Source organism: Tarenaya hassleriana, unplaced genomic scaffold (genome assembly GCF_000463585.1).
Source record: "Tarenaya hassleriana unplaced genomic scaffold, ASM46358v1 Cleome16, whole genome shotgun sequence".
NCBI lineage: Eukaryota > Viridiplantae > Streptophyta > Magnoliopsida > Brassicales > Cleomaceae > Tarenaya > Tarenaya hassleriana.
In genome coordinates, this window is record NW_010965019.1 from 1,006,341 (window position 1) to 1,027,281 (window position 20,941).

The 20,941-nt window shown below is 34.7% G+C and overlaps 4 protein-coding genes and 1 long non-coding RNA gene across 8 annotated transcripts in view; 3 read left to right on the plus strand and 2 right to left on the minus strand.

Moving 5' to 3' along the window:
* Positions 1 to 1,349: 1,349 nt before the first annotated feature.
* Positions 1,350 to 4,407, minus strand: LOC104809374. The gene is made up of 9 exons (XM_010535339.2): positions 4,298 to 4,407; positions 4,007 to 4,203; positions 3,876 to 3,897; positions 3,349 to 3,405; positions 3,182 to 3,263; positions 2,557 to 2,652; positions 2,322 to 2,446; positions 1,958 to 1,976; positions 1,350 to 1,833 (listed from the first exon to the last, which is right to left on the minus strand). The coding sequence occupies exons 2-9, from the start codon at positions 4,107 to 4,109 to the stop codon at positions 1,588 to 1,590; spliced, it is 750 nt and encodes a 249-aa protein (XP_010533641.1). The 5' UTR covers positions 4,110 to 4,203; positions 4,298 to 4,407; the 3' UTR covers positions 1,350 to 1,587.
* A 659-nt stretch (positions 4,408 to 5,066) lies between these two features.
* Positions 5,067 to 7,381, plus strand: LOC104809375. Its single transcript, XM_010535340.1, has 4 exons — positions 5,067 to 5,927; positions 6,128 to 6,292; positions 6,407 to 6,538; positions 6,996 to 7,381. The coding sequence occupies exons 1-4, from the start codon at positions 5,319 to 5,321 to the stop codon at positions 7,083 to 7,085; spliced, it is 996 nt and encodes a 331-aa protein (XP_010533642.1). The 5' UTR covers positions 5,067 to 5,318; the 3' UTR covers positions 7,086 to 7,381.
* Positions 7,382 to 11,729: 4,348 nt separating this feature from the next.
* On the minus strand, positions 11,730 to 12,761 carry LOC104809376. The gene is made up of 4 exons (XR_771133.1): positions 12,697 to 12,761; positions 12,498 to 12,546; positions 12,124 to 12,393; positions 11,730 to 11,928 (listed from the first exon to the last, which is right to left on the minus strand). It is a non-coding gene; the product is annotated as an uncharacterized LOC104809376 (long non-coding RNA).
* Positions 12,762 to 13,450: 689 nt separating this feature from the next.
* LOC104809377 (ubiquitin-conjugating enzyme E2 4-like) lies at positions 13,451 to 15,699 on the plus strand. Its single transcript, XM_010535341.1, has 6 exons — positions 13,451 to 13,625; positions 13,720 to 13,799; positions 14,214 to 14,328; positions 14,451 to 14,503; positions 14,628 to 14,756; positions 15,265 to 15,699. The coding sequence occupies exons 1-6, from the start codon at positions 13,582 to 13,584 to the stop codon at positions 15,420 to 15,422; spliced, it is 579 nt and encodes a 192-aa protein (XP_010533643.1). The 5' UTR covers positions 13,451 to 13,581; the 3' UTR covers positions 15,423 to 15,699.
* Positions 15,700 to 16,244: 545 nt separating this feature from the next.
* Positions 16,245 to 20,941, plus strand: part of LOC104809378 (puromycin-sensitive aminopeptidase) — a 7,869-nt gene continuing 3,172 nt past the window's right edge. The window contains exons 1-23 of one of the 4 annotated variants that reach the window (XM_010535343.1): positions 16,245 to 16,309; positions 17,015 to 17,095; positions 17,175 to 17,219; positions 17,331 to 17,471; positions 17,578 to 17,653; positions 17,829 to 17,905; positions 18,039 to 18,155; positions 18,260 to 18,334; positions 18,429 to 18,536; positions 18,613 to 18,825; positions 18,909 to 18,970; positions 19,122 to 19,149; positions 19,241 to 19,327; positions 19,423 to 19,448; positions 19,575 to 19,638; positions 19,724 to 19,804; positions 19,949 to 19,996; positions 20,089 to 20,107; positions 20,251 to 20,255; positions 20,374 to 20,385; positions 20,473 to 20,529; positions 20,623 to 20,732; positions 20,812 to 20,892. In XM_010535343.1, the coding sequence (XP_010533645.1) occupies positions 17,409 to 17,471; positions 17,578 to 17,653; positions 17,829 to 17,905; positions 18,039 to 18,155; positions 18,260 to 18,334; positions 18,429 to 18,536; positions 18,613 to 18,825; positions 18,909 to 18,970; positions 19,122 to 19,149; positions 19,241 to 19,327; positions 19,423 to 19,448; positions 19,575 to 19,638; positions 19,724 to 19,804; positions 19,949 to 19,996; positions 20,089 to 20,107; positions 20,251 to 20,255; positions 20,374 to 20,385; positions 20,473 to 20,529; positions 20,623 to 20,732; positions 20,812 to 20,892 (1,409 nt within the window). In that variant the 5' untranslated portion in view covers positions 16,245 to 16,309; positions 17,015 to 17,095; positions 17,175 to 17,219; positions 17,331 to 17,408. Of the gene's footprint in view, positions 16,310 to 16,489; positions 16,709 to 17,014; positions 17,096 to 17,174; positions 17,220 to 17,330; positions 17,472 to 17,577; positions 17,654 to 17,828; positions 17,906 to 18,038; positions 18,156 to 18,259; positions 18,335 to 18,428; positions 18,537 to 18,612; positions 18,826 to 18,908; positions 18,971 to 19,121; positions 19,150 to 19,240; positions 19,328 to 19,422; positions 19,449 to 19,574; positions 19,639 to 19,723; positions 19,805 to 19,948; positions 19,997 to 20,088; positions 20,108 to 20,250; positions 20,256 to 20,373; positions 20,386 to 20,472; positions 20,530 to 20,622; positions 20,733 to 20,811; positions 20,893 to 20,941 lie in introns of those variants that run through there. The other 3 variants (XM_010535345.2, XM_010535342.2, XM_010535344.2) reach the window with 3 other exon arrangements.

Below are 20,941 nucleotides of genomic sequence, written 5' to 3' on the forward strand. Positions count from 1 at the left end.
AGTGGGGATTTTTCAGTAGATCAAAGAAACTGCTATATATATATATATATATATATATATATATATATATATATCGTATTTGTATATATTTTATCATGACTTGTATTATGGATAGGGATATGAAACGAGCCATCTCGATTCGGCTCAAGTCGAAACGAGCCGGTTCGTTTTGAATTCAAGTCATTGGATTCGTTTTCAAACGATAAAAAAAAGTTTCGGCTTAATATGAAATTTAAATTTTAAAAGTAAGTATGTATAAAAACTTGTACATATATACATATAATCATATATAACCTATACAAAATTAAATTAATTAAATATTTATTTATAATAAAATATATAATATATAAGTAAAAAAAAAAACTTCAACGAGTCATCTCGGGGCTTGTCCAAATGATTCGTCAAAACTCGTGATTATAGCGAGTTGATTTGTTTACAAATGAATTTTAAAAATGTCACCTTAGCTTCGGTAAGGATTCTAACGAATCAATTGACGACTTATTTGTGTTTATACCATTTTATAAAATATCAAAATGCACGATCTAAAATATCGAAAAATCTGGTGGTCGGGCCACGTGGCGGACGTAAGATTGTCTGTGCGTGTGAGTGTTTTTCGAACCAAAACCGAGCCCACACGCTTCTAATCATTTTAGCTTTCGGTTTCTCCTTCCCTTCCCTTCCTTCCTCTTGCACCACATCATACTATTTATATATAATCATATATATATATATATATACATACATACTTACTCTTCATTCCTGTAATCCTTTATATTAATATTAATTTTTTGACGGAGTAGCCGGTCCATTGTTGTGAAAATTTGTATGTATAGCACTTCCAGTGATTCATGAAAATGTAACTATAACCCACCAAGCCTCGGTGGGCAGAGATGTGATTAAAATTCCGAGCTGTGTTTTATTTTCAAATATTTAAATAAAAATTATTAAAAATGTACCACCCGATATAATTGAATCAATTTAATATGATTGACCCACTTTGACTAGAAAGCGTAAAGGCAATAAAAGATATCTACGAACGAATCATTACATTACCATTATTGTAATTACTTGCTCAGATAGATAGGTACTTTCCCCCCCAAGCAAAAGCCGAATTGATCAAAATTAATATAAAGGGAACTTAAAATGTTAACAAAAAAAAAAGGTTCGTTTAGAATAATTCAAATTTTAAAAAAAAATATGAAAGCAAAACGGCACTTATTCTTCTTAAAAATTAAAAGAGCAACTAAGACCATATATATATATATATATATATATTTGGTTAGTGAGGCAAAGAAAACCGATGACACCAACCAAACGGTAAACCGGTTTCACGGATATAAACAAGGCACTGATTGCAAAGAAAACTAAAAACCGAGAACAATATCTGAACCACATAATCCACACATAGATACATTAAGAAAATGCATAGAGGACACATTCATTTGGTTTCCATCAATTTTGGTTCGATATCAATCATTAGATAAGGAGACAAACCAACGGGTGTAACCGTTCTGCAGAGCTTAACCGGGTAACAATCATAATATACTTGCACAGACAGAAGCGAAGATATACCGGTTTAAGCATATCTTACTTTGGGGGATAACCAGGAGGAGGGTAAGGAGGAGGGTATTGAGGAGGGTAGCCCGGAGCAGCGGCAGGGTATCCTTGTGCTGGATGGGGATAGTAAGGCTGAGTGTATCCCGGGGCGGGAGGGTACCCGACTGGTGGAGGGATGGGTTGATCGATACGGGACATCTGCTGAGCTGGTGGCACTGCCATTGGTTGAGGACCGAACACTCCATCTCGTTTATCCATCTCGATCTTGTGTTGTGTCTGGAAAAAAAAGACAAAGTGTTTCGGTTGTAACCGTTAAGACGAGAAAATTCAATTGGTTTCTGCTCTCCAGACTAGTTAAAACTTAAAAGAGTTTTTAAAGGCTTCTTTCTCGTTTCATTACCTGCATACATGCACAAACCCTGCAAAACCCACGAATGTACAGTGTCAGCAAACAATGTTAAGCAATTTACAATAAGAAATGGACATGGAATTGAAAAGTTGAAGAATTTTCAGGGGAAAGCAATATACAGGAACAAAAATGAAGTATTTCCCGCATTTTACAGCCAAAAGAGGTGGATTCTTCTTGTTGGGGCATTACTTATTTCTTTACTTTCTTACAGTACGAGCATCGTTTCTCTATCCATATGGCTTACCCACTTTGACCAAAAGTTAAGGTACCCGACGAGGGCATGCAAGTAAAAACGAGGATTATTAATAAGTCATACAGAATGTTTGATACAAGACAGAGAGAGAGAGAGACATACGTGCAGTAAACCATATCGGCCAAGCAAGACAGCAGTTGAGATGCCTCTGAAAGTTCATCACTTCCCACAATGCAAGCGACTAGAGAGAAAATGCAAGCAATTTGGTTGAGGCAGAACATAAAACCCTGCAAATAGACAAGACAGAAATGTTACTTCAGACAAATGCATATTCTCCACAAATGTGCTCATTTGTAAACAACTGAAGGAAAGAAGGACAAGAGTAGAGAGAACTTACAATTATGCAATTGTCACATTGCGTTGTCTGGATGTTAAATTCATCCTGTAGCATGAAGCGGGTAGAAGCCACAGAGTTCCCAAAGCATAGGAAAACCTGGAATTTCAATTGCATGTTGATTGAGAAAATGCCAAAGCCAAATCATAAAAAGTAAAAACAGCGAGAGATCTTGTGAATCGGTTGCAAAGCAAGCCATTACATTAAAAAAACATACAACATGGACATGCTCAAAAATTCAAAGCTACCCGAATGTTGACGCTCGACAGAGACAGTGTAGTCTCCACAACAAATAAAATGACCTAAGCAACTCAAGTGAGAAGGAAAATAAAAGACCCTGTGACGCAACATTAGGACAAAGGACATGAAAGAGTTCTCAAAACGGACAGAAGTGTTGTAAATCAAATTGAGATGATTGTTCCTGGATCTTGGTGAAGTAACTAGAGAATGAAGGAGACCAAGACTGCTTGACAACAGACAGAAACATCCAATTATAAAAAAACAGGCAAATGCAGCTTCAAGTTACCAACCCTGATCCCATAAGTAATGATACATACCAAAAATCAAGGGCAGGATTCAATCATATTTCAATAAACATTGAAAAGAGTGCAGAATAAAGGTTATTCACCTCGGTGGCAAGACAAAGTTCAGGGCATTTGCTTTCTCCACATCGACCACTACAAGGCATATATCCACCACAGCAAGTGTACCTAAAGAAATCGAAAGGATGCAGCATGTAAATCAAAAGAAATAAATCCGTTTCCGTCTCTACACGGCAGCGAATTTAGAGAATACCTTGACATGTCATTGTAGAGGGCTCTCCTCCGAAGCAAGTATGAAACACACGGTCCACTACACACGCAATGACGGTAGATTATATGCATTTCGAGACAGATCAACAAATCGATAATCACTTGATAAGTGATCAAGACCGATATGCTCCAACACTACACTACACTCACTCTATAAAGATCATATCATAAAATGGAAATTTGAGTAAGATTTGACAATAGCACAAACCATGAGAACAGCAATGTCCAGTAATTGCATAGAATCTAAATATATTATCAAAATATGACGCCATATTGAATTCAAAAGGGTGGAAGAAAGGGAAAGGAGGATCTCAAATGTACCAGGAAAAAACCCTAAATTTCCACCTCTGTTTCTCAACGCAAAGTTCTCAAAAGCCACGGATCACAAATTCAACCCATAAAACACAGTTCGTCCTACCCAAATAGACACATAATACCAACACCAATGCGATAAATTCCAGGAAATTCAATACAATCGCGAGAAAAACCGGATGATGGAAAACCACTTACCACAAACACGCGAAGCAACAATCTGCCAAGAATGAAAAAAAAAACCCAGAAAGCCAAAAATATAGATTAGTTCTCCAACCAAAAAAGCAACGAAGAACCATAGAACGAGACAGAGAGAGAGAGAGATTTACAGGGAGTATCGGCGGTGACGGTGCCCATGAGATCGGAGTGCCAAACGTTCCGGTAGCTCTGACGGAGCTGCATCTTCTCCATCTTGTCCTGCGAACCCGCCATGGCTGAAACACCTCCTCCTCCTCCTCCTCACAGGAAAGATTCAAAACCGAATTCAAAGACACAGGGAATCTCGAAACTTCACAGGGAACAAACCCTAGAAAATTAAAATGCAAGCATTCAAATCTGTACAAGGAAAGTTGAAACTTTGAATTCTATATCTATCTCAATCACGCGTAAGCTTTGATTACTTGTCTTTAATTGGAAAAAACCGAAACTTCTCTTCTCCCTCCCTCTTCCCTTTTTTATTCCCTCTTTTTTTAAAATAATTTTTAAATTTTCGAGGAAGAACTAATTTGTTTTTCTGTTTTGCATTTAATCAAGAGAATTTATTTTCTCTATAACTTGAATTTCGCTCTCCGCGTATTTTGATTGTTGCACATCCATAGCAATCGGGACACCGAAATTCTAGAAAATAATAACCACTTAATAACGCGTTGAGCCTATATTATTATTATTATTATATCTAGAATTTTCAGTCAAATATTACACAAATAAAATTCCAATTTTTTTTATATTTCTATTGTATTCACACCGTTTAATTATTTTCCATCATTTATTGGTATAATTAAAGAGTTGACTGCGCATATGAAAATAGCTTGAACACATGTGGTGCGTTTTGGGTTTCTCATTCCAATCTTTACCTACAAGAAATTTATACATTTTTTGACATAATTTTTGACAAACTAATGGACGTAATTTGTTCGGTATACCATTTTTTTAAATATAATACAATATATAAATATTGAATGAACAATATCCCGTGAAAATTGTCGAATAACCTTAAAACGCTTTTACGTTTTTTTATGAAATAATTCAAAAATAAGAAAAGGGGAAATTGAAAATTGTAAAACAGTTGAAGGCTTTTTAAGAAAATATGAAAAATAAGGGGACCGCATTTGTAAAATTCGCTTTTTTGTCGTTATATATACATCGGCCGCCAGGCACACACATGAGAAGACATGTTGTCTCGGCTCCGAAACATATGAACCCACAAAAAAAGATTTTTTTTTTGTTGTAAATTTCAAACCTTCAATTTTTTTTTCTTTTTCCATTTTAGGTTTTATGGTGATTTAATAAAAAGATCACGAGTGTGACTTTGTGTTCCGTAGGCGTTTCATTAGCTCAACTGCAAATAAGGACAGAACCAAATCTCTTTCGCTGTTCCTGTCCTTTGTCTTCTCCATCGAAGAATCTATCATAGCTGTTTCAATGTCTTCTGATCTTTTTGTCTTCGACGAGTCATCATCCTCTTCCTTGATTTCCCGCCATTCAAGCCCAGAAATGGCTGCAACTACAGATCTTCCGTTTTTCTGCAACAACGATCGTTACCCTTTTCTCGATCCTCTCAGCAGCGACAACAACAACAACAACTCGGTTGATGATTCTCTGTGTGTTTTCGAAGATTTTGCTCCTCAGATCTTCTCTTCGTCTCCCCCGAGTCGTCAGCTCGAGACCTTGACGATTTCTCAGACAGCCCATTCGAATTCTGAGGTTTTCACAAATGGGTTCCAGAATTACTCCGGTTGTTTCGATGTATCCGACGTCAAAAGGGAGCTCTTCTTCGACGGCTCAGGCCATAACCAGACAGATGCGGCGGCATCTATGGCGCGAAGCTACAGCGCCGTCGAGAATGTCGGAAAGTATATGCAGAGGTGCTTCAGCAGCAACTCAGCGGAGGCGAAACCCGGGTTCCGGCTCAGTTCTCTGTTCGATCCTCTGGTGGAGTCATCAAACCTCCATAACCAGACCTTGAACTCGCCGGAAAACGGGTTTCTAGCAGGCCACATGCGACGTGTTTTCAGCACCGGAGACTTGCAGGTCACTTCTTGAATCCTCGCTAACATCAAAACCGGAATCTAAAAAAGATGAAATCGATCAAAATCTGCCCAGTTTTTTTAAAAGTTTGGTGGTGAAAATGATCCAGAGAAGTTCACAGACAAGCAATCTGTTCTGTTTCAGCTCTGTTCTTTCTTGCAATCTCGTTGAAAAGTTTCTTCTTTTTCTGAAATAATTTGCAGAACATGAGAAGAAGTGTTGGATCGAATTCGAGGGCTTTAGGCATGGAGAATTCATCGTCGGAATCAAACTTGAAAGTTGGACGTTACAGCGCCGAAGAACGAAGGGAGAGAATCTCCAAGTACAGAGCAAAACGTACCCAGAGAAACTTCACCAAGACCATTAAGGTACACACATACACGTATATATACTCCCATATATGTGTATGTGCTATATGTTTTTCTTTTTTCTTTTTCTGTAATGATGAGTTGTTATTATTTTTTTATTAATTTGAAAAATAGTATGGATGTCGGAAAACGCTGGCGGACAACAGAGCACGCATACGTGGCAGATTCGCACGTAACGACGAAGTAGTCGAGATACCCAAGAACTCTTTTTCTTTTGCCACAGAAGACGACGATGACAATCTTTGGGTATATATATATATATATTGAAAATAATTTTACTTTTTCTAATTTTTTGAATAAGTAAATAAACCCAATAAAGGATATGAAAAAAATATGGTGGGTATTTATTTTGGACAGTACACGTAAAAAGATTGGTTGGTTCGACGAAGAAGCTAACAAGAATCACATAAATTTCATGTCTTATAAATGTTTGACCGAAAAGTCTTATGTTTATATATGATATTATAATAACTTAGAATTTTTAACCAAAAAAAAAAACAAACTTAGAACTCCTTTTCTTCATGTTCCATAACATTATAGTCAAACAAAAAAAAAAAGATTGACATGGATGTGTTAGAAATTTACAAATGAAACGGGCCAAGTTATATCTTATAACACATGCATACACACACACGTGTGTGTATATATATATATATAGCTTTAGTGTATCATTTATTTATGTATTTTTTTTTCATTGTTGCAGAATTTGGAGGGGTTGCATGTGGAAGATCATGAAACTTTTGCGGGCAGCCTTGTGCAGTCACATATGCAATACACAAGTCCCTTCTGGTGAAAGTTCATCATGCGTGCATGGTCGATACAATACGAGATGGAGTATAACTTCGCTTTCGATATCATATATCTAACATATAAAATCGAGCTATATTTTGAATATATTATTTATCTTTTGTTTAAAGTGTATCAAAATGTAATATTTTAATATATATCTCGATTTTAGTTGTTTGTATTATATCGCGTCAAAATAAAATAATTTTAGAAATCTTTTTTTTTTTCAGGAAATAGGGATAGTAATAATAATAAAGTCACAAAGGTGGCCAAAATGCTCATTTGGTAGTTAGTGTGTGCTGTTTTTTTTAATGTGTGTCAGTATATATATATGTATATGTATATGCATATGCATATGCATATGTATATGTTTATGTATATAGATTTCCACATTGCACAAATCTTTGACTCCAAAAGAAGATTCTCCCTCCGCAATGTTAATTTATAAATTTGGATTAGTGGAGGGTACATCGGTAATATTTTAATAATCCGAATCATGGACACATATGTTTGATGATATATAAAATATAAAAAAATAATTATGTTATTATATCGATCGCTTGACTTCGTAGTCCGTACTATTTTGCATATCCATATATATATCGTTTTCGATATCATATATTTAAATATTATGATTTTGTTCTAAAGTATTAAAATCAATCAAGTGCTTAGAGCCTTTTGCAATTGCATAAAATAGCTAAATTATGTGCCAAGAAAAAGAAATGGCATCTCTCGATTAGCGTATGAATTTATGAACATTAAAGATGTCCAACGTCGTGAATATATATTTTTGTACACATTAATAATATCTAATGAAGATATAAAACTATATCATATTGGACCTCGCATAGACTCTAATTAGTTAGGAATGACACATAAAACTTGGTAATTAATTTTCATCAATTTCATTTGCTGATTTTTTTTTAAAGTAAATAAGAAGTAGAAAGTTAGGAAATTGCATCTGAAATGGTCCTCCTCTCATGCATCAAAACAACAAAAGGAAATAAATGGTACAAATTGGCCATCTTGTGAATACAATGTATGAAGGCGTTGACCATTGATACCTAATCATTATGTCCGTTGACCTTCCCTTATAACCACACAGAGATTTGGTTAAATGAACTCAATATTTTCAAACTTAATATTTTCGAAAAAAATTACTTCATCCGTTTTAAAATAATTATTGTTTTAGTTTATTTCATATTTTTTAAGATAAAAGATAAAAAAATCACACATACCCTTATTTAATGATAAAAACAATGTTATCATTAATAATTTATTAAAATTTGAGAATGACAAATATTTTGAAACATGGAAAATAACCTAAAACTCCAAATATTTTGAAACAGAGGGAGTAATATTTGTTCTACTCCATTAGTTCTTTTATTTTGCCATTCTATTTTGTATAATTTATTTTACAACATTGAGCTACATTTGGTTGATTTGAAAGAAAAAAAAAATATTCTGTTGTTTTCCATAATCGGAAAAGAAAACAAAATAGGAAATTTAAGTTGCTTTTTTTAGGAAAAAAACTTTGTCTAATAGTGGAGTCAATAAGAAGAAAAAAAAAAGAGCAAAAAAGAGATGCCACTTCCAACTTCCAAGGCTAGCGGATTCATTATTACATGATTATATTAACTTTTTTATTTGGACTTTTCATGTTTAGAGGAAAAACAATGCGAGTGATGTCAAATCAAATGGACATTGATCCAAAATAACAATAATAAAATCCATCTTAATAATAATAATAATAATAATAGTGGTGGTGATGATGATGAGATAGATGCTTCAAGTTTCAAAAAGGATGTTGGGCGGCATGTTCCTCCTACATGCATGTCATTGTCCTAAATTATAACTTTTTCTTATTGTACATTTTTCGAATTTCTACAAAAAAAAAATTGGTATCTAATTTTTCTTGCGACATAGTTATAGTAAATTAAAATAACTGTGAATTTAATTAGATATTTCATATGAAATTTGGTTAATGGAAAAGCCAGCGGAATAATATTGAATAATGATATAATCAACTAATCAAAGCATGATTCCCAAATAATATTATCTTTTTGACCACTTCATTATATTTCTTTTAATTATTTTCTGTCCAACCGTGCTAAATACTTTGTCGTTTTTTTAATGTATTCTCGTTAATTCGTGGCAAGATAATGTATATCAAATGTTTTTTTGTCACTCTAATTTTCCAACTATTATTCTTTATAATAGATTTAATTAACCGTATATTGTTTCCACACCCAAAATTCAGATACATTTTATAGCTTAGAAAATCGAATTTGGATGTATTGACTTGGGCACTAATTTATGAATCGTTGAGCCAATGCCACTGTTATTGTTCTTACGTGCCATAATTATGTCGTTACTAATGAAATTGGGCTGCTCTAGAAAGGTGGAAGATGAAAGAAAATGGACACTTTAATTAGTTTTTTTTTTAAATTTAATAAGATTTGATTTTTTTTTAATTAAGGTTAAATAATGACGAGGCAAAACGCATCAAAACAGTTATAATTCTGATAATTTAATCCAGTTACTTGTAAATTGCGAACAATTAATTGAAAAAAAAGTTGGGAGACACTAATCTCACTGTTTTATAGAAATTGTTTCGATTTCTTAATCTCAATGTTTGGGGTAAAACGTAAAATATAAAAAAATACGGGACATAATTGAAACTAATGAGAAAGTAAAGGGATAGAAAGGAATAACATAACTTTGGAGGCCACTTATAGAAAAGAAATAATTTACGGTAGTATAATTTTATAGGTATGATAACATAATTGTATCTGAATAGTGACAAAACTAATTAATTAATATAATTATTATATATGATCGTTGTTATAAAACAATGTGTCTCATGTGTGTATATATATATCTATGTAAGTACATAATGTGATTGTATGTAAATCTCATTTTTTTCATACATACATACATACATACATACATACATACATACATACATACATACGTACGTACATACATACGTACGTACGTACACATGCAAACAAAAATATGGACGTACATACGTATATACGTAGATAAACCATATGTATGTATACAATAGGTGGCAAATTGATGCCAAAAGCATAAAATTTTGTGACCCTAAAGAGACTTTTGTGATGATTTAGGTCTTCCTTTACTGCAAGTCGATATGTTTGTTTTTTCTTCTCCACTTGTAAAGGGCGTCTCGAAGTATAATCTCTAATATTATTAGATAGAGCAATTTGAAAACTAATATATACTTTAAAAAAAACCCACATATAGAATAATCAAGATATCAAAATTTATCATAAGAAAATATTATAAATACTAATAAAATGTAATTCAAAATAACTAACAAGTTTTATTTACGGTAAAGCGAATCTTTTACCTCGTTAATGATGGCTAAATGTCCTTTCCATCACTTTCGAAAATTTTTTCCCAACCAACGGGGTGTCGGCATTTTGAGGAATTTAACAAAGACCAAGGAAAAATATATTAAATTATTGAAGTAATAAAGCAAAAAATATGTTTCAATAATATAAAATATCAGTATAATGACTTAAATGAATGAATTAATTTAATCACAAGGAGCATCACCAAGGAATGTCTTTGAAAAGTGGTCAAATGCTACCCGTGTAGGTCTTTAATATGTTGGCTATGCCTACAAAAAATAATAATAATATAAAATTCGAAAAAATATTCCTCAAAACGTGTGAAGAACTTTAATATTATTATTTTTGATTATTTGTTTGTGATGCAGTGGTGGGCTTCTTCCTCCACGAATTTTACATTATCGGATATAATGAGATACATAGATATATTATATATATATATATATATATATTCAAGCCTTTGTAAAGATAGTTAAAAAAATTCAAACTTAAAAAATTGGAAATAAGCGTTGAAAAATATTATTCGGTAACTAACACTTTTTATCAGAATAAAAATCTAAATTACAACCTAAACTTGAACATAATAATGAAAGAGACTTTTCTTAAATTGCAATTTTTTTTAGAACACACACTATTTTACTACTTTTAGGCTATGATTGGTGATAATTTTTCTTTTTGAGTTTTGGACTCTATTTTTGGGTTTTGTAGTATTTGTAGTTTTTACTTAATAATTTTTTTGTATATATTTAATATAAAAATAATATATACTTCAAATAATAAAATTTGAAGAACACCCTTTATAATTTATTTTTGAAGAACACACCTCAAATTTGATTTTTTTTTACAAAAATGAGTTGTGATAAAAAATTATAAGATCCATATCTTTAAATAGATATAAGTATAAGGTGAAACTATCTTCAAAATTATGGATACTTTTATCTTCAGAGACATATTTTTTAATAGCAAATAAAATAATCTAATAACGAATATTTTTTTTTGTAAAAATCCAAAAAATAGAGTTTTTCATTTTTAATTGATTTTTTTCAATAAAATAGTTTTTTTAGTTTTTAGAAAAATTAAATCTATAAACTAACTATTTATTTATTTTTTGAATTTTAAAAACTTCTAAACCAATATATTCTGTTGATAATTGTTTTCCTCAACAGATTACTATTTTCTCACATCAATCCGACCGAAACAACCCAAGACGATATGGGCCGAATGACGACCCAACTATGTACAGATGCGATAGCCTTTATGGGCCCAACAAGTAATATTAAACTAATGACGGGAATTTGCATAATAACCCACAAGTTTTGTTGAAGATACATTATCAGCCCCTAAACATTATTCCGTCAAGGGAACATCCTAGATTATCCACTGCATAAAAAAGGGTAAGGACAGTTGCAGCTATGTCTTTGGAGATATTATCAAAGGTTCAACAGGGGAGTAAAACCTTTGGCCTCTGGCCTGAAAATCAAAAGACAAGAAGAGGGAAGAAAACAACTAAATCAGACCAAAGTTATGACAAAATTCACATAACCACATGAACAGGAACACAAAAAACTCACTGTTGATAACCAATTAAATAAAAAAATGAACAATCGGGTTCGTCAAATTACTAAAAAAACGCAATGAACACAACACGAGAACGGAAGAACACACCTGCAAACAGGTTCTGCCATGGCAATGAGAAAATCGTAGGGCTTGTTTGTAAAGGGGAGAGAATGTGTCGAGGAAAATTCTTCCATCTGCACATGCCCACGATGGCCTGTTTGCATGATCAGGCTTCAATTCTAGTTTGCTAAAACCCCTCTTCTTCACCTCTCCATCACCTTCAATCCAGAAATGTACAGTACCGTCTCGAGAATCCTCATCGGCGTCATCACCATAGAAGTATTCTTCATTTTCCGAGTTCATCATCTTTTGTTCATCCTGAAATTTCACGAAAGAAATAAATTGATCCCAAAAAGAATCACCCAGAAGATGGAATATGCAGAATCCAAAAGAAAATTGCGTTCAAGAAGACAGAGACGAACCTTGCCGCCGCGGCGGCTTTCATCTTCTTCCTGGGTCTTCTTCTTTCACCTGACACCAAACATATCCAAAAAACGTGAAAATAAACATCACCCAGTTACAGCACCCACTACGGAACTGTCGAAATTCACGACAGAACAAGAAAAACATGGCTTGAATTGAAATCGATCGCTGATTCGGTAAACATCATTAAACAGTTACCATTTCCCATGGTAAAGGAGATTGTTCTGTGCGTTCAGATCCGATCGCTTCAGTACTGGCCTTGCTCTCCTCCGTTTATTGATATAAGGGACCGACAAAACGACGTCGTATCCGATGTTAGACAGACACATGATGGGCCTCTCGTGACAAATGGGCCTCCACTTGTTCGAGATAGTTTGATTTTCGCAACTATATTGTAAATGATTTAGAAATATATAAATGTTTTGGTCCGTTTGTAACTTTGTATATCATATGATTTCACTTTTTTTAAAGCAATACATCTTTTCTCTTTGGATTTTCCCCAAAGAACCATATATGATACTTTCACATCCAATTATAGAAACAATATGTTATAAAAGGCTAAATTGCATATGTTAATTGCCAAGTTTGCTTACGGTAAAAAAATCACCAGAATCAAATAAACAATGATAATAATAATGAATCTAGTACAGAACACGGTTAAAAAAAAATCATTGAATTAAATGAATAAAAAATAATGTGGAAAAAAAGTGTCGTCATGAGTACCCACCGCCTGTGAACAGTACCAAGAAATAATAATAACAAAAATAATTTAAATAGAGAACAATTCTAATCGTAATAATATTCAAAGTACCGAAAATAAATAAAGGAGAAAAAAAAAGTTAGGCACAGACAAATTTTCCGAAAATTTACTGTGTTACGGTTCTTAGAATTTACTGAGAGGGAAGGGTTTAATCTTTCTTCCAGAGACCCATATAAATACATGGGGGTCTTCGCTTCACTCATCATCCGTCTGGGGGAAAATAATATTTCCATATTTTCTCTTCGTCTACATCAAATTCCCAGAAACTGAAAGGAAATCCCGGAAAATCGCTTTCACGAGAAAACCAGAAAAAAGGAGCGATAATGTCTTCGCCGAGCAAGCGCAGGGAGATGGATTTGATGAAACTGTAATCGCCTTTTTTCTGATTTTTTTTTTTAAAATTTGGTTTCGGTTTTTGAGCTGATTGTTTCTTCTGGGTTCTTCCGATTGATGTGAAATAGGATGATGAGCGACTACAAGGTGGAGATGATCAACGATGGCATGCAGGAATTCTATGTCGAATTCAATGGACCCAAAGACAGTAAAAAAAAATCATCAATACCCTCGTTTTTGTGATTGATACTTGTTTTAATTCGATGATCTTGTTTCTGTAAATCGAAATCATCTTATGTTCATCCTTTATACGAGGTTTTTGATATGTTGAATCATCTTCTTGTTCACTCCCACTGTTCTGACTCTGAGCTGCTGATTTGTTGAACACCAAATTTGCTTGATCTTTTTCGAATTTATTTGTGGGGTTAATGCGTTCTTTTGATTATCGCCATGGATATGGTTCCTGTTTTCTTGTTCACACACACTTTCTGGTGATGATGACACGATTTCCATAATAGATTAAAGATTTCTGGGTTTTTGTTTGTATCCTGAGAAAATTGGCTTTTTTCTTGTTGTTGATTTCATCTGCTCTTTTTGTTTGTGTGCGTGAACTGCGTGACAGGCCCTTATGAGGGAGGTGTCTGGAAGATAAGAGTTGAGCTTCCAGATGCTTATCCTTATAAATCTCCATCAGTAGGATTCGTCACTAAAATCTACCACCCAAATGTTGATGAAATGTGAGTTTGGAAATACTGATCCATGAAAAACTCTTTTTTGCTATTAGGGTTTTGTCAATTTGATCATTAGAGCTTGTTAATGGATTGTTTTCAAATGCTTTATCTTCCTTCTTGTGTTGCAGGTCAGGTTCAGTTTGCTTAGATGTGATCAACCAGACATGGAGTCCGATGTTCGGTAAGGAGCCTACAGTTTTTTTTGGTTTTTGTTTAGTTAAACGCAGGATGGGTGGACAGACATTGATGAACTTCTTGTTGTTCATACAACTCAGTTCTGGCCTGTTGAACTTTGTTTTTTTCAGATCTGGTTAATGTGTTCGAGACATTTCTTCCTCAGCTTCTTCTGTATCCGAATGCGTCTGATCCATTGAATGGAGAAGCAGCTGCATTACAAATGCGTGATCGTGCTGCTTACGAGCAGCGAGTAAAAGGTAATATAAATGAGAGTTAAGACTTTTCTGTGTCGTTTTTTTATCTGTTCTTGGTTGCTCTATGCTGGGACTTTGATTCTTGTTTTGCGATGCTTTGGATAATTGAAAACTGCATTCTCTTGATCTTTGTTGGGTTCTTGAAAATATCATTCCTTTACCTATATCCTGTCGAGGTCGGTCCATGCCTTCTGATGAAAGAATTTAGGACAGAAAGTATTCCTTCAACTGTTTATGTTTTATAGAGTCATGGATTTGGCTTTTCTTCACTCTTTCCATGTATCATTCTTCTGTGATTTAGTGTTTCATACTCAATCTGTCGGAAGAGTTCTGAAAATATGGAATCATCGGATGTCCAAAAAACACGCATTCTTAGTGTCGTTCTTTTCTCGGTATACTTCTTTCTTTCTTCAAGATTCACCATGATGCAACGGAATCTGTAGACGGGTTTGCCTGGGATTATCCTTAAGATCCGCCTGGTTTTTATCTGACATGGGATCCATGACTTCAGAATACACCGAGAAGTATGCAAAGCCAGAGAAAGCAGGGGGAGATGGGGACGGGAAATCGAGTGATGAAGAAGTAAGCGAAGACGAGTATGCTTCCGACGAGGACGGGGATGATGAGGAGGACGACGTCGTTGCAGTCACCGGAAAGCCAGACCCTTGATCCATTGCTATCTGGTTTCCTGAAAAAGAACCCCTTGTCTTTTTTTTTTTTCCCCAATGTACATTATCATGAATGAATGGATGGACATTCTAAGAAGATCAGAAAGAACAAAAAAAAAAAAAAACTGAGCTGGAAAAACTGTGAAGCTACCGAGTTGAAACTCAGACTCAGTTCGGTCTCTCTCTTTCTCTGTTATTATGTTGTTTGGTTGTGTAAATCATTGGACTCGTTTCTCACTTTGTTGTGTAATGCCTAATGCTGGTTCTATGGCTTCTGATGTTTTGTCTTTTTCTTTTTCTGGTGACATTGAGTGCTTAACTTTCTTGATCCTTATATGTCCTGATTAATGGAATAGTTAGGATAAAAATATTAAATTGATAAATGATTATATATGAAAATTTGAAAGTGACATCTGTCACAAAGATGGTTTATTTTTATTTTATATATTATCCATTGTCCATCTCCATCTCTTTTAGCTCTCTCGCACTTCGATGCCACACACAACATTTATAATATTTTGAAGTATTGACATAGAAAATGTATATAAAGTTTCTATATAATTAATACAATTATACTGGAGAATTTATATGATTTCATATAAAAAAATATATATTTGTTCATTCTCACATATTTTTCTCGACAGTTTCGTGACACGTCTTGTAATTTTTTACTAATATAAACAAATCATTTCCTTCAATTATTGTGATAATTCTTTTAATTATTAGTTTTTACAGGCATTATTTCTTTTTATTTTTTTTTTGTAAATATTTATTTCTTTTTATTTTTCGAATAAATATCTTCTCCTTCCTCTATATATAGTATAATAGTACCAGGTTCCTGTACGCGTTTCAGTTCTTCATCTTCTCCGTTAGGTCATCGCACTTAAGGTAATGATGAATGATCATTTATCTCAATCGATTTACAGATCTATTTTCATTTTTCATTCAGGTTCTTTGTTTTTCTTTGTTTTATTTAATTTCTTTTTTGGAAATTATTATTATATCGAATTTTCTTGTCCATGATTTAAAATTCTTTTATCGATATATATCCGTGGAAAGACCAAACCCTCCAATTGCCGCTCTGCGCTCTTCAACGGTTGTATCCTCTAGGGTTTATCGTTTGGGAGTTTCGCTGCGATTGGGGGGTTTTCTGATCCTTTTTTTGGTCTCCGTAGATTGAATTTAGGGTTTTGTATTTTTGCTGTTACTATGGCTCGATTGATTCTTCCTTGCAAAAGCTCGTCTCTAGCGAGGACCGGCCTCCTGGGTTTGATATCTTCTGCTCCTGTGATTCTCCATTTCTCATGTTCTTTGATCGTCTATATTGTTCGATACGTGTGTATACATGTATACTAGTATTTGATTGTTTAAAATTCATCTGCATTTCACGATTTTGTTCACGACACAGAAAATGAAAATGTCGGATTATGTTGTTAATGCAGTTTCTGGTGATGCTTACGATCATCCTGTGCTTTCGAATCACCGTTTTGAGTGTGTCGTTGATTTGTTTGAGCTTCTTCTCCTTCTTCATCTGGGTTCATTTCATTATTATTACCCTAAATAATAATTGCCTCTTTCATTTAATTTCTGCAGCTTCCTGTTAGAAGCTGTTGTCTTCCACTTCACACCCCTGCAAAAGGAGCAACTCAATACAAGCGGTTTCTTACATCTAATGTCTGTGTTTTTTTTTCCAGATGTCATGTTTTTTTTAAACTGGGAATTGTGAAACTTGACTCTTTTCTCGTTGTTCCAGGCCATTTGTCTGAGGAAATATCGATTTCCAGCTCATTCCGTCGTTGTAAGTTGCTCTGTTGCTCTTACAAAATAACGAGTATTGCAATCTCAAGATTAATTTATTAATGTGTGATTCATCTAGCTGCTTATATGTATTCTTTGTTTTATGTTTCAGAGATATAATTCAGGTAGCAGGAAGCTAATTTGTTCGGTTGCCACAGAGCCTGTTCCTGATAAAGTTGAGGAATCCAAAATGGACGCACCTAAAGAAATATTTCTCAAGGACTACAAGATGCCTGATTACTACTTTGATACCGTATGTTATTCATATTTCGACTTTCAACTTGAGTATACGTATAATGCTATTGCAACCATTTTGATTGTGACTAGATTTTTTTTGTTTTTACTTATGTTCCATTTAGATGGACCTGAGCTTCTCTCTGGGTGAAGAGAAAACAATCGTTACCTCCAAAATTAATGTTCTTCCTCGAGTTAAAGGTACAACACTCTGTGCAAGTTGCTGCATTGCTAGGCTGACATTTCAAATTAATTGTGTTTTTTAAACTAGAAGTTCAGCCCTTTTTCCCCTGCATGCCTGCATCTTAAGTATTGCTCCATTCACGGAACTCGTCTTTCTCAGACTGTATTCTGAACAAGTTTCCTTCTTGATTAGGTGCTTCTGCTCCCTTGGTCTTGGATGGGCACGACTTGAAGCTACTTTCTGTCAAAGTTGATGGGAAGGTTCTAAAGGTATCTGATACACTACTTCTTTGTCCTGTTAAGAATGATATACCGACGTATTTTGAGTTCTTTCATATATTTAACAACTCTGCTTCCTCAACTTATTCTGGATCTCTTTCCGTTTTCGGTTCACTAATTGTAGGAAGGAGATTACAAGCTGGATGCTCGCCATCTTACTCTCCCTTCACTGCCAGCCAGTGAGTCCTTTGTTTTGGAAATTGATACTGAGATATACCCCCACAAGAATACTTCACTAGAGGTAAGCTTTGCTTGATTTTCACTTGGCGTAAAATTTGCTTGATTCTTGAAAATCTCAATGGTTTTAACTCTGCTCTTCTAACATCTTCCCCCCTCTTCCTTTAGGGACTTTACAAGTCCTCTGGGAACTTCTGCACCCAGTGTGAAGCAGAAGGTTTCCGGAAAATTACATTTTACCAGGTTTGTTTTTTGAGAATATGAATGGATAAGATGGTTCTTGTTTGCGTATCATATCCTACATTCTTATTGCTTTGCTTTAACATGTGATGAGTAGGATCGGCCTGATATTATGGCAAAGTACACGTGTCGTATTGAAGCTGATAAATCACTCTATCCAGTGTTGCTGTCCAATGGAAATCTCATTTCTCAAGGCGAACTTGAGGTTAGAATTAGACCTATCACAAAATAAAGTACCTTTTAGTTTCTTCTTTGTTTATTTAGTCTCTTTTCAATTATAGGGTGGCCGGCACTATGCACTATGGGAGGACCCATTCAAGAAACCTTCCTACCTCTTTGCGCTTGTGGCTGGACGTCTGGTAAGCAGAGATGATACATTTACCACACGCTCTGGTAGGCAAGTATCTTTGCGAATCTGGACTCCTGCAGAAGATGTAGCAAAGACAGCTCATGCTATGTATTCTCTAAAGGCCGCAATGAAGTGGGATGAGGACGTGAGTACAGCAAATTTTGGTCGTCATCTTTTTATATTGGTTTATGGTACTGAAATGGCTTTTCCTTTCATACTTTTGAACAGGTGTTTGGCCTTGAGTATGATCTGGATCTCTTCAACATTGTCGCTGTTCCAGATTTTAACATGTACGAACAAATACTGCTGTGATGACATTTGATACTATTGTTCCATTTGCCGTCATCTAAAATTTGAATAAAGGGTTTATGCTTCCATTTCTTTTACTTTTCTTCACCTGGGGACCTGGGAAACTGATTGGTCTTCTGGTCAATATTTCAGGGGTGCCATGGAAAACAAGAGTTTGAATGTATGTTGCTTGACCTTTTGCTTTATCAAAAATAAGAAATTCAAGTTAATACTTTGTCACAATAAATGATTCATGGACTTCTCCCTTGCAGATCTTTAATTCCAAGCTTGTCTTGGCATCTCCAGAAACTGCAACAGATGGCGATTATGCTGCAATTCTGGGAGTTATCGGTCATGAAGTACGTTGTTATACCATGCAATGATTCTTGAAACCTTGTCTGGTGTTTTAAGTTATTTTTTTACGATCATATCTTTTATTCTTTTCTATGTGCAGTATTTCCACAATTGGACAGGGAACAGGTCAACCTCGTCCATCTCTCCTTCCTCCCTTTTCCAGACGTTCATAATGGATAGTTCTTTGCAGATATATTCTCTAATTCGATAGAAGGCTCATTGCTTTATGCCACATGCTGTCTGAAATAACAGGGTGACATGCCGTGACTGGTTCCAACTCAGTCTAAAGGAAGGGCTTACTGTCTTCCGTGACCAGGTATTATTTACCTTGCACTCACCAAAGATGGTAATTGCTGAATATATTCGCTCTTTACTTAAAAGAACCCTTGGTTTTCTTGCAGGAGTTTTCATCTGACATGGGAAGTCGGACTGTAAAGCGGATTGGTGATGTTTCGAAGCTTCGAATTTATCAGTTCCCTCAGGTGCTTTTGTCGGGCACTCTTTTTTTTCTTTTGAGGCCTTCATGCATTATTGTCTCATTTTCTGTTGTTACTTAAAATGTTAAAAATTCTTTCAGAAGCAAACAAACTACTGATAACTAGTCATTTTGTATTCTATCTTACCAGGATGCTGGTCCCATGGCTCATCCTGTTCGCCCCCATTCTTACATAAAGGTTAGAGATTCTTTATTGTCTTTCTTTTTAAAAGCTTTGATATAATTATGGTATTGGCTGTAATACATTTGGTTCTTTTCTTTCTGTGGCAGATGGACAACTTTTACACAGGCATGTTTTTCTGTTCTGTAGCAAATTTTGGATTCTGTAAAACGTTTTCATTTTTGTGATGTACTCTGTTCCTGTCTGACGTTATGGTGCCATGTGACCTTTCTGAAACTGGTTCTCATCTCTGGCATCACCTACTCTTGCAGTGACGGTAGGACCTAAGAATCTTTTGTTCCTCGTGGTTTCCTTTCTCTTCATATTCATAGTCCATTACATTTTCTTTTGATTTATATCTGATGGAGTTGTTTGTTTTGTTTTGTAATTTCCAGGTTTACGAAAAGGTTTGGCTCTTTAACCATACTGACCCCATTTCTTACATTGTCTGCTAAGCAAGAAAACTTGTTTTAACTAATAAATGAATTCCCTAGGGAGCTGAGGTCGTGAGGATGTACAAAACGCTACTAGGAAGCCAAGGATTTCGAAAGGTTGGTCATCAAAGCCGACGCTTGCTCTTTGTTCTCTGGAGAGGTTTCCTGTCTGGCGCATTTTGGTTACTTCTATTTATCCATATGCTTCAGGGTATGGATCTCTATTTTGAAAGACATGACGGGCAAGCTGTTACTTGTGAAGACTTCTTTGCTGCCATGCGAGATGCGAACAATGCAGATTTCGCAAATTTCTTGCTATGGTTTGTTGTTTTGATCTTTAATGTTAATTTTAGTGATGGCCATGATTTTCATGTTTTCTAATGAGGTGAAACTTTTTAGGTATTCTCAAGCTGGAACCCCAGTTGTCAAAGTGACTTCGTCTTACAATGCTGAAGCTCATACTTTCTCTTTGAAGTTCAGGTGTTGCTCTACTTCTATCTGTTTTTTTTTTTTTTTTTTTTTTCCCCTT

Bases quoted from the DNA above. Each gene is read 5' to 3' on its own strand.
- LOC104809374 (XM_010535339.2), bottom strand. From the start codon at position 4,109: ATGGCGGGTTCGCAGGACAAGATGGAGAAGATGCAGCTCCGTCAGAGC. The intron at 3,898-4,006 runs GTAAATCTCTCT...CATTCTTGGCAG, and splicing joins CGTCACCGCCGATACTCCCT to ATTGTTGCTTCGCGTGTTTG. The intron at 3,406-3,875 runs GTAAGTGGTTTT...TTGCGTGTGTAG, and splicing joins TGTTGCTTCGCGTGTTTGTG to TGGACCGTGTGTTTCATACT.
- LOC104809375 (XM_010535340.1), top strand. From the start codon at position 5,319: ATGTCTTCTGATCTTTTTGTCTTCGACGAGTCATCATCCTCTTCCTTG. The intron at 6,293-6,406 runs GTACACACATAC...TTTGAAAAATAG, and splicing joins ACTTCACCAAGACCATTAAG to TATGGATGTCGGAAAACGCT. The intron at 6,539-6,995 runs GTATATATATAT...TCATTGTTGCAG, and splicing joins ACGACGATGACAATCTTTGG to AATTTGGAGGGGTTGCATGT.
- LOC104809377 (XM_010535341.1), top strand. From the start codon at position 13,582: ATGTCTTCGCCGAGCAAGCGCAGGGAGATGGATTTGATGAAACT. The intron at 13,626-13,719 runs GTAATCGCCTTT...GATGTGAAATAG, and splicing joins GAGATGGATTTGATGAAACT to GATGATGAGCGACTACAAGG. The intron at 14,757-15,264 runs GTAATATAAATG...CCATGACTTCAG, and splicing joins TTACGAGCAGCGAGTAAAAG to AATACACCGAGAAGTATGCA.